This window comes from Ochlerotatus camptorhynchus, unplaced genomic scaffold (genome assembly GCF_037179485.1).
Source record: "Ochlerotatus camptorhynchus isolate MF236.1 unplaced genomic scaffold, CSIRO-AGI_Acam_v1.1 ptg000457l, whole genome shotgun sequence".
NCBI classification, from domain to species: domain Eukaryota; kingdom Metazoa; phylum Arthropoda; class Insecta; order Diptera; family Culicidae; genus Ochlerotatus; species Ochlerotatus camptorhynchus.
The window spans coordinates 2,296,151-2,313,272 of NW_027040943.1; the positions used below are offsets into that span (position 1 = coordinate 2,296,151).

At 36.0% G+C, this 17,122-nt stretch overlaps 1 protein-coding gene across 7 annotated transcripts in view; it reads left to right on the forward strand.

Annotated features, from left to right (window-relative positions):
• Positions 1-17,122, forward strand: part of Ets65A (DNA-binding protein D-ETS-3) — a 184,041-nt gene that overhangs the window by 145,762 nt on the left and 21,157 nt on the right. For all 7 annotated transcript variants that reach the window (XM_065235039.1, XM_065235038.1, XM_065235040.1 and 4 more), the window contains one exon: positions 9,507-9,696. In XM_065235039.1, coding sequence (XP_065091111.1) covers positions 9,507-9,696 — 190 coding nt within the window. The remainder of the gene's footprint in view (positions 1-9,506; positions 9,697-17,122) is intronic.

A 17,122-nucleotide genomic window follows, 5' to 3' on the forward strand; every position in this document is an offset into this window, starting at 1 on the left:
AAACAGTTCCGTAGACCTAGAGTCCAAAATACGATCCTATTATTGAACATTCATGTTTCCCTGTAAATTTTACATTGTTGATAAATGTATTGGAATTGATCGTTAGATAAAATAATAACCAACATTTTCCTGTAAAGATTACTTAAGTTAATTGAATTTTAAGTCCGTTTTAGCTTATTTCACAACTGAGGATTATTTGCTGAAAAATTAAGAAATTGCCTGAAATCATATGTACAAGGCCAATATTATTTTAAACATGTTTAATTACAATATTTCAATATGTAAAAACATGTTTGATAATTCAGCAAATGATCAATGATTATCATGTCACCATTGCCGGTAAACGTCGTTGTCATGAATAAATCCTGTACAGTATTTAAACAATGTAAATTGTGCAATAATTGGGTGGTGTATAACAATTGGCAAATTACCCTATTTAAAAAGATAAATTGACTGCCACTTAATTCATTGAAATTATTACTTTCAATTTAAAAACAACTATCGTTACAACCCTGATGAAAACTGATATTTAATGCTATTGAACTTTTTGTAAAGAGAAACTCGACAAAGCTACCATATGAGTCTCATAGTGAAATGCTATCAAGATGTCTCTTGATATCTATAATCAATCAACCAATTTTACTCTGGATCACAGTAGTTACTTTTTTCATTTTTTTTTTTTTTTTGTAGAAAAATGTGGATTTCATGCCTTTATTTAATTTTCTTCTGATTTTTTTAAAACAAATTTCATTTTATTTTTTCAAATCAAGATGTTAGGAAGAAAACTACAATCGTGCTTTTGAAATTTAAACTTCGAAAGCAGATAAAATGTGGGCCCCCTAAGGAAAGCAGCTTCTAGCCTCCAGATCCTCAATCCAGCACTCTAATCGTCTAATTCTAAATAAAACTTTTCAGTTGACCATTTCTACGGTTGCAGGGGTACGAAAGGCCAAATTAATGATTTTTTTTTTCATTTGCGCATCGGAAGAGATTTTGTAAATGACAAGACCCATTGAATGAAGTTCAGTATTTGTTAGGAAATCTGCAGTGAATTTCCTAATAAATACTGAACTTCATTCAATAGGTCTGGCGCTGCAAGATCGAACTTTCAAGTGATGTGCAAAATTTTAGGTTATATTTGTTATAAATTTCATAACGAATGAAAATAAACAAAGCTGAGAGGCACGTTAAGCTGTTTATAACTACTTATTTTAAATAGTTAAAATAATCACAGTGATTGTTCACTTCCGCTAGTTGGGGCTTCCATTTCAACTTGTCCCGGTGTACCTTATAAGGAAATGGGCGATTCTCAATAATCATTTTTATATATATTTCCTAAACTAACAGTTTTAGATGACTACAATGTTATGCCTTTTTTCCAAAAAAAAAATTAGCGATTGGCAACATATCAAGTCCAAAAATAGCCATATTTCAAGCACCCACTGCACTGTGGGCCAGGTATTAAATCTAGTAGGAAAAAATAATAACGCTCTGGGAATGCATCCAATTGACGGCTTCAGTAAAGTCTCTTAGATTAATTAGGACTACAATTTGGTAGATTGAAATAGTTCAAGTTTTCGCCGCAGAGATGGCGCAGAGATACATTTTTTTTATGTTTTTCGCAAGATAGAGGTTTGATGTATTGGGCAATGTTGTGGAACGTAAAATTTAATGGGAAGTTGCGGAGCCCATAAAAGCTGCACGTCTTCAAACAACTGAGATACACGAAATTTTATAAAATTTGTCGTAAATTTACGATTTTACTATTATATTTTGAACAATCGTTCAAAATAACAATTTAACATTTTTCCTCGATCGGTACTGGTGAATCCAATTTTTTCCAGATTAATGCTGTTATTTTTAGAATACTAAAAAATATATATAACATAAAATTTGAAAAAATAATACATGATTTTCTGAATGAAGTTTCCAAAAAATGCGCAAGTGAACGCAAAATGTCATCAATTATTCAAAATCTACCACCAAATACACTTTAATCCCTCTAGAAGTATACCGAGATATATTTGAGATATTTGGATTTGACTCAAATAATATATTTTATTTGTAGGAGTGATGTATTATTAAGGCCGTTTTCAATGAAAATGTGACTTACTCGGTTTCATAAATAAATTATTCAATTATTCCCAAGGATCCAAACAAGAAAAAAAATGGGTCATGGGTTCTATGTAAGTAATTCCGAATTTTCTATTCATTCCTTCATCTAGTTTGAAGGGTTCTGATGCATGGTCAATATCAGAGTCATTGCTTGATATTTTACCAAAGAATCCAATTTTCATTGATAGAGGAGGCGCATTTGGAAGGTGCTATCACTCTTCGAAGACTATCAGCAGTGAAACCTTGCAATTAAAATCGGTTCCTTGCTATGAGACAAGAATGGCAACTGTAACAAAACCAAATACTGCATTAGTTCTCAATGTAGTAACCAGGGAATAAAAAATATCTCAAAATGGCAAAACAACAAACGGTCAACGAAATGATAACGCATTGTCAGAAATGGCAAGTAATAATGGCAATTTCCTCTTGAGTTTTTTGAGGCTGCAATATACCCGCATAAATGCGAACCATAACTTGACCTTACCGAAAATGGTTAAAAATTGTTTATAAGCCCTGTTAAACTTCAACTGAAATTGTTATGGAACTTTAACTGAACGTTTGTGTGATAAAGTTTTAACCTTATGTATTATGGTTTTTTTGTAAATAAACCTTAAAAATAATGGGTTGTTAAGAACCATTACTATTCCAAATTCTTGTTTTCTCCATACATTTTTGGGAAAGGAATTATATTGGAACCATTTATGATTTGAGAACTTTAATGGTAATGGTTATGGTAGTCGGTAAGGTTCATAGATAACATCCATCAACTTTATGTGGAATTTATCGCGAATTGGTTGCCTGTAAATTAAAGATTATCAATTTGCGATATTTTCACCTAAAGTTGACCTATAATATAAAACCATTCATAGAGCTTTCTGTCTACCATAACCATTACCATTCAAGTTAAAAATCATAAATAAAAAGGTACAAATATAGTTTTCTTTCTGAAAATGTATGGAGGAAACAAGAATTTGGAATGGTAATGGTTCTTAACAACTAATTATTTGTAATGTCCACTTCCAAAAAACCATAATACATAAGGTTCAAACTTTATCCCACAAACGTTCATGTAAAGTTCCATAACCATTTCAGATAAAGTTTAGCAGGGATTGTAAAATTTTTTAACCATTTTCGGTAAGATCAAGTTATGGTTCGCGTTTATGCGGGTAGGCTTGGTCAGTGGAAGGATAATGAAAAACTACTCTCAAACTTTTTCATACCTTGCACAATTGTATCGCTTTCATTTCACCCATGTCCCAGAAGGTTGACCCTTTCGAATTCTTACGAACTTCTGGATATTTTCACATGAATTAAGTTTTGTGTTAGTTATCCCAAATGAGCTTATGATTTTGAATGATATGGCAAGTGTTGTCAAAAAACATTGATTCACAACAGAAACAAAAATATATTTTTGCGACTTCAAACTAAATTCAATTTCTTTGGGCTGAAAACCCAAGATCGCCGGCGCCGGTGGTGTAGTGGTAAGCGTGACTGCTTTCTCACCCCAATGCGTCTGGGTTCAATCCCAGCCGAGGTCGGTGGGATTTTTCTGAGGCATAAAAATCTCTGGTCACGTCTTCCTTCGGAAGGGAAGTAAAGCCGTTGGTCCCGGCCCATATGTGTGTTTGAATGGGTGCGATATCCTACGCAGGTGTGGAAGCTGCCTTCCTGCACATTCGATTGCCGTCAATGGATGGCAATCGATGTCCGTCGGTGATTGGCACTAGATTGCGGAACAGAGACCGACGTTAAATAAAGGAAAGAAGAAAAACCAAGATCTAGGACCCGTCTTAAAATAATTTTCAAAGAGACTTTAAGATACGAGCATAATGCTGTAGATCGTTAAGTAATCAGAGAGACCTATTTTGATTGATAAGAAAGCGTATATTTGAAGAGATCTCAGATCTTTCCAAAGATACGGACCAACAGAATTGAATGAGGATTTTGATTGATGAGAGGGCGCGTCTTTGGAGAGGTCTCAGAACACTTCAAATGATACGGAACATATCAATTGGAATAGGATTCTCATGAAAACTATTTTGATTGATGAGAGGGCGCGACTTTGAGAAGGTCTCAGAACGCTTCGAATAATACGGAACATCACAATTGAACGAGGATGCTTGTGAGAAGATCAAGTATGTATGATGTGACTGTATCGAAAACGAATACCTCATTGCTGTTATATAGTAATGAGGTACAACGGCATGCACTAAACAAAGGACACTGACATATATCTCAAAAGATCAATGTATTGGTCGCAGTGGTGACCCTAACAGAGGAAAATACATGTATCGTCTAGGGGAAACTTCCCCTACACGATGATGCCATTAATTTGCGTGGGTGGCCTTCGGTTTGCAACAAAAGGGCTTAAAAAGTATGTTTACAAAAGCTGATAGGCCCTGTTAATTGTTGGTCGAGACATTTTGAGTAGGTTCAGCTGTGCCGAGGCATACGGTCTTCCAGATGTTGGTCGAAACATTTTGAGTAAGTTCAGCTGTGCCGAGGCATACGGTCTTTCAGATGTCGATCAACGACGTACGTTTCTCGAGGAAGCAAAAATGAGATATAATGTCTTATATGAGAATAACATATTTAAAAAAAAAAACATATTTAACAATTCACAGCTTTGTGTCAAAACAACTTCAAATACTCTAAAATATTGTACAAGGCTTTAAGATTATCATAAAACTCTGAGATCTTCTACACAATATTTTTCAAATGTTACCAGCTTAGCCCAAAAGTCTATAAATGTACAACAGTGTCTGATTCATTGATTGACTCAGCCACGTGACCGAACGCCGTCACGGTTATTTTCACATGCCTGTTCGTTCCCCCACTGCAAACAACAATAAATTTATTAATATGTATTTAAAACAATCGAATACAATCATGAATACATTACACCTTTATTCACGAACCCTACCCAGCAGGAGTTAATTCTTATGTGTCCTTCGGGACTCACCCCGCATACGCCACCGTCGTCAGACCAATAAACCTTAAATTATTTGATCGAGATTTTCTAGCACCCTCCTTCGGTAAACACCTTTTTTGCCTTCGCCATTTAACCCCTGCACACGGTATAGGTAATGTTCGTTACGCAGCAATACCGGTAATCGCTGATGTCTGTACTGTTGACCCCAAATGATTTCAATCTTGGAGGGACACGACGACTTTTCAACTTTCCAAAGTTTTTTCCCCCTGGACATTGTATATTGGTGCACGCACATAGCCTTACACCGTTTGCATGTAGGTTATGTTTACCAGATAGGTATGTACCTTTGGCTACCAGCAATATCCACCACCCTTCCATCCTGATTTCTTGGTTTGTGTGGTATGTGGTGCAGTATTTGCACTGCCAAATGAAAAAGCAAATAACCGGTGTCAGACGGGCAACGGGTCCTTTTTTCGGTTGTATTCACTGGGTCGTACAGAATGTAACCAAATGTTTGCTGGAAAAACAGTCGAATCTCAGAATTATGGAATTCGTTATTATTTCTTATGACGTTTCATTTAAATTTGGTGCATTTTGAATTGAACTTTTTCTTTTCTTGATTTGTTTTCCGTCGATCTTGTTTTCCGTACTGTGTACCAATGCTACCGACGCCAGGGAGGCAGCTTCCACACCTGGATCCTACATATCGACCTATCAACTCATAGACCGGGGACCAACGGTTTACTTCCATTCCGAAGGAAGGCGTGATCAGAGATTTTATGCCTTGGAACATCCCGGTGGCGCCGACTGGGATTGAACCCAAGCCTTTTGGGGTGAGAGGCAATCACGCTTACCGTTTTTTTCAATTCTGCATTGATGCACTAAATATAGCTTGGAAAATGCACCAAATTAAAGACATTATGGATAACTTATTCTTGAAGGGCTGAAACCTTTGGTAACAGCAATAAAAAAGAAAAACTATTTTAAGTTTCCAGTTCTAAAAATGTCACTCTTCCGTAACGAAACAGGTGTTGTGCGGAACCGTAATCGCCCTAACGGCTAACCGAATTATCGCTGTAAAAAAGTGGTAATTCCGAAGCAATACTAAAACACTCACTCTCTAGATAGGTATTATAATTTTCTGATTATGTGATTTGCATCACTCCTTTTCCCGCACAGTATTGCGTATACAAAGCTGGCAAACAAAACATTACGCCGGTAACCCAGCCCCTGTTTATTGTAAAGGGGGGTATTTGATGATTTGTTATTTGCAGCGAGGTTTCCGTGCGGTAATGCAAATTTTACACCTGGTTCCATGTAATAGGAATGTACTTTGAATACATTAAGTGATAGATATAAATTCAAGAATGCGGCCTTCTCGGGTTTAGCAGGAGGGTGCGCGTTCTGGTGACCACTGTAAAGTATGTTGTATTGGCCAACATGCAACCGTGAACGGCCCACTCATTTTTTTTTTCTTCATTTTTTTTATTATGGTCACTTTAACACTCATGGGTCATTTGTGACATGTTCGGTGATGAGATTTGAACTTGGGACCCCCCCCCCCTCCACCTCAATCATTGACATCATATAAGGGGTTTGTTTTCAGCTTACCTATGATTTGTGAACACTTGCAAATGAGTTATTCCTCTTCAAGTAAGTACAACAAAAGTTTCCCAGAGTTTCATATTGTCTGAGTGTATAGTATAGTAGCCTTAATAACCACGGATTAATTTGAACCCTTCAAAGTTGTGCTAAATCTTAGTTTAGCTTAGACTGACTGCGCATATTTAAAAAAAAAAAAATTTTTTTCAGTTTCATTATACAAGTTTCTTCTTTCTTCTTCTTCTTCTTCGCATTTCAAGCTTATTGCATATCGCATATTAGCTTATGGCGTGCTCTCAACTTAGTGTTCTTGATGCACTTCCACAGTTATTAATTAAGAGCTTTCGATGCCTGTACCATTTTTGCATTGATATGATTTGTGTGGCAAGTCTAATCATACTTCTATGCCCAGGGAAGTCGAGAAATTTTCCAACCCGAAAAATTCCTAGACCGGACCGGGAATCGAACCCAGCCACCTCCAGCATGGTCTTGCTTTGTAGCTGCGCCTTTACCGACTGAGCTAAGGGAGGCCCCCATTATACAAGTTTCAGTAACTCCAAATTTAAGGCGGTGATGAACCAGCGTCTGGCTGAAAATCTCCTTAATAAAGACAACCAACCAACCAAATTTAAAGATCAATAACGGTGGTGGCCACGTCCTTGCAATCAGGTGGGAGTAGGGAAGGAATATTAAAGTGACCTTTGCTGTTTGGGGGACTGTGTTTACCTCTGTGTAACCACAAAGATCACAGGATGGATATTTTGTTGGTAGGTTCAGTATTCACCATCATGAATAAGTGATGCGATCGTAGTTTTGATATAATGTATTGATTTTCAAAATTGACGAAATTGATGTTCGGTAGCATAAAGCTATTCAAATGAAATGATATAAAAAAGCATATGTCATATTTAACAGAGAAAACAATTCTTTCGCAGTTTCAAGCGAGTTCTATCTCACTAACGATTGATCTTCTCGCATGGCTCACAAAGAATGATATCGGATGGCTCAACCATGATTATCGATCTGGATCGAGCATTGCGTTACAAATATTGCAGATCTTTTAAGCGATCTCGAACGAACTCTATTGCGTTTTAAAAACGCTTTTTCTCCTTTGCGTTTCGCTGGATCGCCGTGACTATGCTCCACTCTTCCACATCACAACCACCGATACAACCTTTCTCGATCTCTATCGAACTCTATTGCGTTATAAAACGTTTGATTTTTCCTTCATATTTCGTCGGACCGCCACGACCACGTGCAAAACCTCCGCATTAAAACCACTGACACAAACGTGATTCTACATGAAAAAATAACACATCACATACCTTACAAACCTACAAACAGAGTAACTGGCCACACGCGATCGGCCCACAGTTAGAAAAATTCATGTAAATTTAAGTGCTTTGAGAGTGACATATACGAGCGTCAATTTTGACATACATTTGAGTCATAACAAACGTTAAATATAGCTTAATCAAACGTACTTTTCGTCGAGCAACGAATTTTTCAGGCTTTCGGAGCACTTAATATTACATGACATGTTTGTTAACGTCTGATCTTTTATGTCAAAGATGGAGTCAGTCACGTGTAAAATTAGTTATTTCTAAGTGTGTAGGCAGATAATGTTTGGCTAAGATGTATTAGGAGATAATTTTAAGACTTTTTTTTATTTTAATAAGTTGTATTTTGCAGAAAGCCGATTTTACTAATATTAATAGAAATAGAAATTAAACAATAATACCGTTGTAAATTTAGCCCATTCTTGATCATCGCATCATGATTTTAAATTAGGATAGAATATCCATAAAATTAAAAAAAAAACGTATGACCAAGGTTTTTATTTGCTCCACATTCAAAATAAATTACATTTAATTTTAAGCTAGATGCTTCAGCTACTACAATAACATCAAATTGTTACGTTATATCTCTAATTGTTTTTACATTGTTGCATGGGTTTCGTAGAACATTAGAACATATTTTAAAGAAAAAGGTTGGCAAAATCGAGTCACTAACGGACTTAATGTGCATGAGCCTGAATTCATCGAAATCGTCCTCATGTATGTTACATTATTGACGTAAATTACCGTACAGCATAGTGATAAATGTCTTCCTTTCATGACATTTGTGGGTATCAATTGATAAATTGATTTCTCTCCCAGAAACACCCAGTAAAATTTTGAGATCTGCATGATTAGTATATTGGCCTATCCATAATATTCCATAAATATACTGCCTCGGAGTCGGAAAATGTTTCACCGACTCCACAGTCCTGGAAATCATAAGTTTTTTTTTTTTCTAATAGAGCTGAAATTGTCTAACTAAAGTTGCTTGATAGCTTCTCAATCATAATTCACACAACGATTGCTTCTTTTTCTGTACAACTGACAACGAGGGAGCGATTTTTTTATCATTCCTTTGATCACACGCGTTCCGCACAACTGAACGTTAATGATGAATCATAATCCACTCTCGGTTGATCCTTTCCCTCTCGTGGTGATCGCCCTCGAGGAATGAGATTGCTTCTAAATTGTCCCAAAAAAATCTTCACAATGGGTGGGAGGGTAAAGCGTGAAAAAACCAGCTGGCATACATTCATACACAATCATCCCTACATCCATACAAAGGGGGTGTTATTATTGATGATGTTATGATAATTAGCCCTTTGTGTATTGTCGTGCCATTACTGTCGCTATTAATTTTTGCCTCCAGCAGGGGTTGGCCCTGCCGTAAAACGGCAAGTTTAGTTGCTTGTTGAGCGGCGAGATTTATGTTTTGTCAACCACTTGTTCCGTCGCTAAATCCGAAAGGTTGTACTGATTCTTCATTCATGTTTCTTTTTTATTTTTCTTACTTTCAGGTTCAGGTCAAATTCAGCTGTGGCAGTTTCTGTTGGAACTGTTGAGCGATTCCGCCAATGCCGCTTGTATCACGTGGGAGGGCACCAACGGTGAATTCAAACTGACCGATCCGGATGAGGTGGCGAGGCGTTGGGGTGAGCGGAAATCCAAACCGAACATGAATTACGACAAGCTGAGTCGGGCGTTGAGGTGAGTAGGTCTAGAATAGTACATGAGTAACATGAAAAACATTATAGAATTCACTAATGTGGGGACCTTTGTCTTAAGCAACATATGCAATTTTACTGCAAAAGTTTTACAACTAAACTGCTTTCCTCAAGCACCATGAGCTGCTTATCCTTGAATCATCAAACATTTTATTCTGGTTCATAGCAAATAAATCATCGAATGGTAACCCAATTCAACATCGATAATCAAGAATGATAATTATCTATTCTCCTGATTATTACCGAATAAAAATCCCATTATCGTACCATGAAAGGTACCTACAGCCAAACATCAACAACGAAAAGTGAATCACAGCTTGGCATAGATTGGGAAGGAGTAGCAAATATCCCACTTCCATACCACCATCACAAGGCAAGCCACCGCAGCAGGACATCTTTTCAAGGCAAATTTAGTACATGTTTTGACGAAAAAGTCCCTCACCCACAAACGGCTGAGGCTGGCAAATAGGTAGTGGTGGGCGGTGATCGTTAAAGACAATTTGATTTACTGTGATGTTTTCTTTTGTTAGAAGCCCATGTTTCTAGACTGGACTATTCTACTGATACTGTGTCTTTTGGTCTGAGCATTCAATTGCAGAGGGGATTAATACTGTGTTGAGGATTGGATTTTGTGGGCAAATACAGGAATAAACTATGGGGGAAAGTCAAAGATGCTCTGCTTATCCTTTATGGCTAATTCGAGATGAATGAAATAAATTGAGTGAAAATTGCAATAAAAATGACATCAAACGACGTGCTTTGTGAGTTATGTAGGTCAATTGTTTCGAGAATCTGAAATGAAAAAAAGGGAAGTTCTAAAATTAGTATTAGAATTTCGCCATAATTTAACGTACTGAATTAATTTTCTAACATTCCAGAAATGTATGAACTTTGAAAGAAATATCAAATCCATATAGGTCTTTCATTGAGAACATATTAAACATACCACATACGAAATATGTTGATAAATACGGATGAGTGTCTGTAGTGTGTGGAATTTAAGGCAGAAAAGTGAATGATTTGATTGTTTTGAAAGACTTCTTCATGTGCTTCTGCATACTATCCATAACTAACAGTATTAACGGTAGGGCAATGGTGGGCTAAAGCTAAGGCCCCCAATTTGAAGGAGGCCCCCGGCTCAATGGCATTAATCATATCCTTCTCAATAGTATGTTTCAAGAATTGAATCGTTCGTTAGTTTTGTATTTGTATCGAACCTAAAGCTTTCGAAACTTGAAACAATATGTCATGAAAATTAAAATAAATAAAAAAAAAACTCTCACATTTAACGGTCAACGAGGAACAAATTCTACATTCGTACCCATAGGTACAAATAAAACACCCCTGCTTCAAATTTGTCATCTATACCTACTCCCCTCACTGCTAACAATGTTCAGCGAGTAAATGGAGCTACCTATGCTGCTATTGCAACTAACCAACGTAATTCTAACGTAAATTTTGAAAATTTTGAAAATTTTGAAAATTTTGACTTAGGAAGCATTACTGCTCCTAAAATAATTTTTTTACAGAAATTATTAATTGACACGATTACTGATATGTTAAAAACTAACTCCATGTTTGATGCTATTCAAACTGGAGTAAAATTTGCAAACAATATTGTCATGACTTTTAAATTCAGTAATGGATTTTAAATCATTAAATATTATAAATTGGAATGCTCAATGTTTTAAAGATAATGAAGACGAGCTATTTAACTTTTTGAGAGTTCATAACGGCAAATAACTGAAACGTTCCTTAAACCTGATCATAAGGTTAAAAGAGACGCAAATTATTTCATTTATAGAAATAATCGTCTTGATAGACCCTGTGGTGGCTTGCCATCATTGTTCATAGACGTATCAAACACAAAATTCTTTCTTCATTTGAAACCAAAGTTTTTGAAACTTTGGGAGTTTCTATTGAAACAAAATTTTGACAACTTACGTTTATAGCTGCCTATTTGCCATTCCAATGCGTAGGCCAGCAAAAGAATTTTCTCAACGGTGACCTTCAGGTTTAAATTCTTCATTATTGGTGATTTTAATGCAAAACACCGCTCATGGAATAATGCTCAAAGCAATTCCAATGATAATATTCTGTTTGATGATTGTTCTGCAGGTTATTACACTATTAAATATCCAAACAGTCCAACACGCTTTTCTTCAGCAAGAAATCCCTCAGCTATTGATTTGGTCTTAACTGATTCATGTCAACTTTGTAGCCAATTGGTTACCCATGCTAACTTCGGTTCTGATCATTTTCCAGTAACTTTTGAAATATCCCAAGAAATAATTTCTTATTCCAACAGCTCTACTTTCAATTACCATTTACCATTTTACTTTCCGAACACTTGTGGAATATAGCTTCAATCCAAACATTCCTTTGCAAACCAAAGATGAAATTAATTATGCTCTTGAATCTTTGACTACTTCTATAGTTGAAGCAAGAGCTGCCTCAGTACCAAACTGTGAGGTTAAATTCGATTCAATAATAGACGACGATCTTAAGCTCTTGATCCGTCTTAAAAATGTCCGTAGGAGACAATATCAAAGAACACGCGATCCTGCCATGAAAGTTATCTGGCAGAATTTGCAAAAACAAATTAAAAAGCGATTCTCTGTCCTGAGGAACAAAACTTTTAAAAATAATGTTTCGAAATTAGTCCTGAGTTCCAACCCCTTTTGGAAACTCATAAAAATTTAAAAAAAAATTCAAACGCCAGCCCTTAAAGAAAGTGGTAAAATTTTGATCACAAATTTGGAAAAAGATCAGAAACTTGCTAAGCAATTCGAGAGCTCCCATAATTTCAGTTTGGGTCTTACTAGTCCTATTGAGAATCAGGTTGCTCGGGATTGTCTGAATATTTTCTCTTGGGAAAATATTTTTGATGATTCCTGGGGGCCTGATTTGGACGAATTAAGATCTATAACTAGAAAATTTCATTATATGAAAGCTCCAGTAATGATGGAATTTTCCATATCCTCATCAAAAAACTCCCAGAGAGTACCTTGTCTTTCTTGGTAAAATTATTTAATAGATGTTTCCATTTGGCATACTTTCCTGATAAATGGAAAAATGCAAAAGTTGTTCCAATTTTAAAGCCGGATAAAAATCCAGCTGAAGCTTCTAGCTACCGTCCAATAAGTTTGCTTTCTTCAATAAGTAAACTTTTTGAAAAGATAATTTTAAATAGAATGATGCTTCACATCAATACGAACTCAATTTTTGCAGATGAGCAGTTTGGATTTCGCCATGGGCATTCAACTACTCATCAACTCTTAAGAGCTACCAATTTAATTCGGTCAAACAAATCTGAAAGCTGCTCAACTGGAGTTGCTCTTCTAGACATAGAAAAAGCATTCGACAGTGTTTGGCATGAAGGTTTGATTGCTAAATTGAAAAAGTTTAATTTTCCACTCTATATTCTGAAATTAGTTCCAAATTATTTAACTGACAGAACTACAGAACTCTGCAGGTAAATTATCAAAATTCCAAATCTGAACGACTACCTGTTAAGGCAGGGGCCTATATTGTATAACATTTTCACTTCGGACCTCCCTGATTTGCCTCAGGGTTGCCACAAATCTTTGTTCGCCGATGACACAGGCATTTCCGCTAAAGGGAGAGGTCTTCGTGTTATTTGCAGCAGACTGCAGAAAAGTTTAGATATTTTCTCTTCTTATTTACAAAAATGGAAGATTTCTCCCAACGCTTCCAAAACTCAACTTATAATATTTCCTCATAAGCCTAGAGCTTCCTTTTTGAAACCTAGTAGTAGTCACATAGTCACTATGAACGGAGTTCCAGTTTCGTACTATATGCCCAGGAAAGTCGAGAAATTTGCCATCCAGAAAAGTACCTAGACCGAACCGGGAATCAAACTCAGTCACCTCCAGAATGGCCTTGCTTTGTAGCTGCGCATTTGCCGACTGAGCTAAGGGAGGCTCCCGAAATTTTGTTCCCATCCTACGTAAAGACCACATCGAAACAATGAAAAATTAAGAAAATGTAGAGTTTCGTGAATTTCCAAGTGCTTGTTCGCAGCTTCATGTATCCGGGTTTGAAAGATCATCGGTTGCAGTGGCTTATTCTGGTGCAAGGGGCACTGTCGTTGGATTTGAATGGTTATAGCATCAACTCGATCATAAGTGGGGACTCGGCGGACTCGGCGGAAAATCGTGGGATCAATCCCAGACCCCTTAATATTTAGCATTTTAAGGATCAAATTGCTCGTCGTCAGTACCAGATTTGTGTCTGTTACAACAACAACACAACCATAAGTGATGTGATGTGGTATGAAAGACTCGGTGGCTTTACAGTGACCATTTTTGCTTACTGATCAGAACATCATGAGTTTAATCTCAGGCCCCTTCACATTTAAAATTCATTAGTAGCTCTCTTTTATAACATTAACACATCATTTTAATTCAGCACAAAACGAACCCTTGTTTTTATGCAACATTCCAGTGATTTCTGGTGGAAGAGCCGAGGATTTCTCGGCCTCCAACGGAACAAGCATCACAACAACGCATTTTATTTACTTATCGCCGTCAATCCGATGTAGACCATTCTGCTACAATTTATCACAAATGTTGTCTTATTAATTAAAATACCAATATTAATATTGATAAAATTTTAAATATAATTAGCTATGTAGTAACTGTTTTAAAATACACTATTAAAATTATGAAAAAAAACATTAAAGCACAGCTATAATTTGATTTTAGTCTTTCTAAGCAGCCATAATTTGATTTAGTGATCAAAATTTACGATGGTGGTTTGTAGTAAATATATTTTGATTTCGTAATTGCCGAGGTATGTTACCATCATCAGCAAGATCACCAGTTCTTACACAAAGCTAGTTCCAAGCAGAATCTGTTGGTTCTCTGTTGATCTCGTACAGGTGATCTGACAATAACGAAATAGCAAACGTGGGCGGTAAATGAAGCTCATGCTCATGCTCTTGCAGCAAAACATTGCTGTAATAACTGATTCTAGGAATGGGCCAATTTGATAACTGCATTTGTATGCACATAATGATATTATAAACATACGATGCATCTATAAAACAATAATTAATTTCATTCAAATACTTGTCGCTGAACTTTATCAGAGTTTATTTTCGTTCAAGATGGTTCTAAAGTTCAATTCATAGATTTTGTATTATTCATTATGTGTCTTTTGTCATACACAGAATCTAATATACATAATACTGTAATATTTTGTCTTTTGTAAAATTTCAGACTGCGTAGCCATCGGAAGTTTTTTTTTTTTTTTGCATAGTTTTCTTTAATTTTCTTAATTTTTTTATTTACGGAAGTTGGCACAATCTAAAACTAGGAATTTAACATTTTTTGCTATGATTTGAACCTAAATTTAAAATTTTTGATCACTTTTGCACTTTCCTTTATTCATTGCAACTTTTAGCCTCAAAAATATTTAGTCTATTGGTGTTAGGTCTAGAAGCAATTGGCATTATAAACTCAACATTGTATTATTTAAATAAAACAAGACAAAATACAAAAAAAAAACAGATTTTTTTAATTTTATCTTTTATTCCTTTAAACTTTAGACATTTGAACTTATCCTTCATCTTGTTTGTTTCATAAAGCTTATCCTTACAGTCTATTTATAAATTTTAAAATAATTTGTTATAGTGCAAGCTCATGAAACAATATTTTTTCAAAGAATAATATAACTTGGAAATACACAATGAACCACAAGATAACATAAAATAGAAGAACTACGCTCTGAGTGGTTAGCATCAACGTTCAGGGAGTTATATCTAAGACTTCAATTATGTAGAGCAATCTTATGTCGATAAAATATTTTTTCGGTGCTTCCTTCGCCATCGAAGTCTTTAAATGACATGCGTGCCTTTTTTAAGCATCAATTTCATATTTTTGCAGTATTTCTTATCCACTTCCGTTATTCTTTACCAAGCTTTATAGTCCTAAAAGACATATTGAGAGCACCTGTTCGTTACGTACATACATCCGTGTGCAAAAAAAAAACCAATCACGCACAACAAATCCACACCCCTTCTAAGAGGCCAATTACCCATCGGAATTTGCAACGTTCAAATTCAGCGATTTTTTTGCAACTTTTCCTCCCTGTCAAAAAAGAAAAACCAGAACGCTGATACGTGTGAGCACATTGAAAGCTGACGTCCTCGTATCGAGAGGTAATTTCCCGCAGCGAAAGCTCCTCTTTTGTCTAACACCTGGCGATGATGATGATGATGATGATGATGATGGTGGTGGTGCCACGTTGGAACGGACAGCCAACGCTCTAAAAACATGGCTTTACACTCTGACCAATTCCAACCGATCGGATCGAAACAAAAAGCGAAAAATCCGCGTCAAATGGCGCAAAAGACAGCACACGTGACGTGCATGCGAAACATTCGATAGAAGGTAAAAATATCGCTCTCTTCATCGCCCGATAACAGTCGGCAAAGCAATTCTATTCCGATGGCCGTCGATTGGCGGTGGATAACTCACCTTGGTACTCGACAGCCATGAGGAGAACTACCAAAAATAGTCCCTCTACCGATGAAGGACGAGTGAATGCGATGAAATTCCTATCAGTGAATGTTTGGAAAATGGCAGTGTGCTGTCTCGTCATAGAAGACTCTCTCCAACTGTGTGTATAAATATCTACAGCGAATTTAAGAATGCATTTTCGATCATGACGCGTCGTCATTCGTGTATTGATATTATATCAATTTAATGCTCGATCAATGCTTGAGATGTTGCACTTATCTACAAATAGAAATAGTATTAGGTTACGTGCTCTTAACCAACGATACGATTGTTAATATGCAGCCAGATCGATTATATATGATTAATATGAAGCGAAACAGGTGAAATGTAATTTCAGGAAATAATCTTACCTTAAAATGAAACGTAGAAGATATGTCAGGAGGGATGGCTAGTGTCTACAGTACATAATAAAATGTTCGATGCGGTGAAAGGGGGTTTCTGAACTTTCTTTAAAAATATCAGCTTAGTTCATGGACAGTCCTAAACAAAATATTGTTCATCATAATTTTCATAAAACAATTTTCGTTTTAGAAGTAATTAAAAAGTTAGTTCAATGTATGCCCGATAATTTACAGCGTATAACTCGAATAGCATAAGGTCCAAATAACAGCAGGTCAAAACTAAAAGATGCATATCACTAAAAAGCAAGATTGAAGGGACATAAGACCGAATCGTCACAGGATGATTGCGTTTACTTGAATGGACTTTAGAACTCCCCAATCATAGGGATCATGGTAATTTCACTCACACAAAAAGATTGGCTAAAATACATGGAAAAAAAATCCCTGAAGACACTAACCTGTTCATCTAAAACTAATGGATAAATAAAGAATATGTTTGTGATTTATGTGAATTTAATCGTTT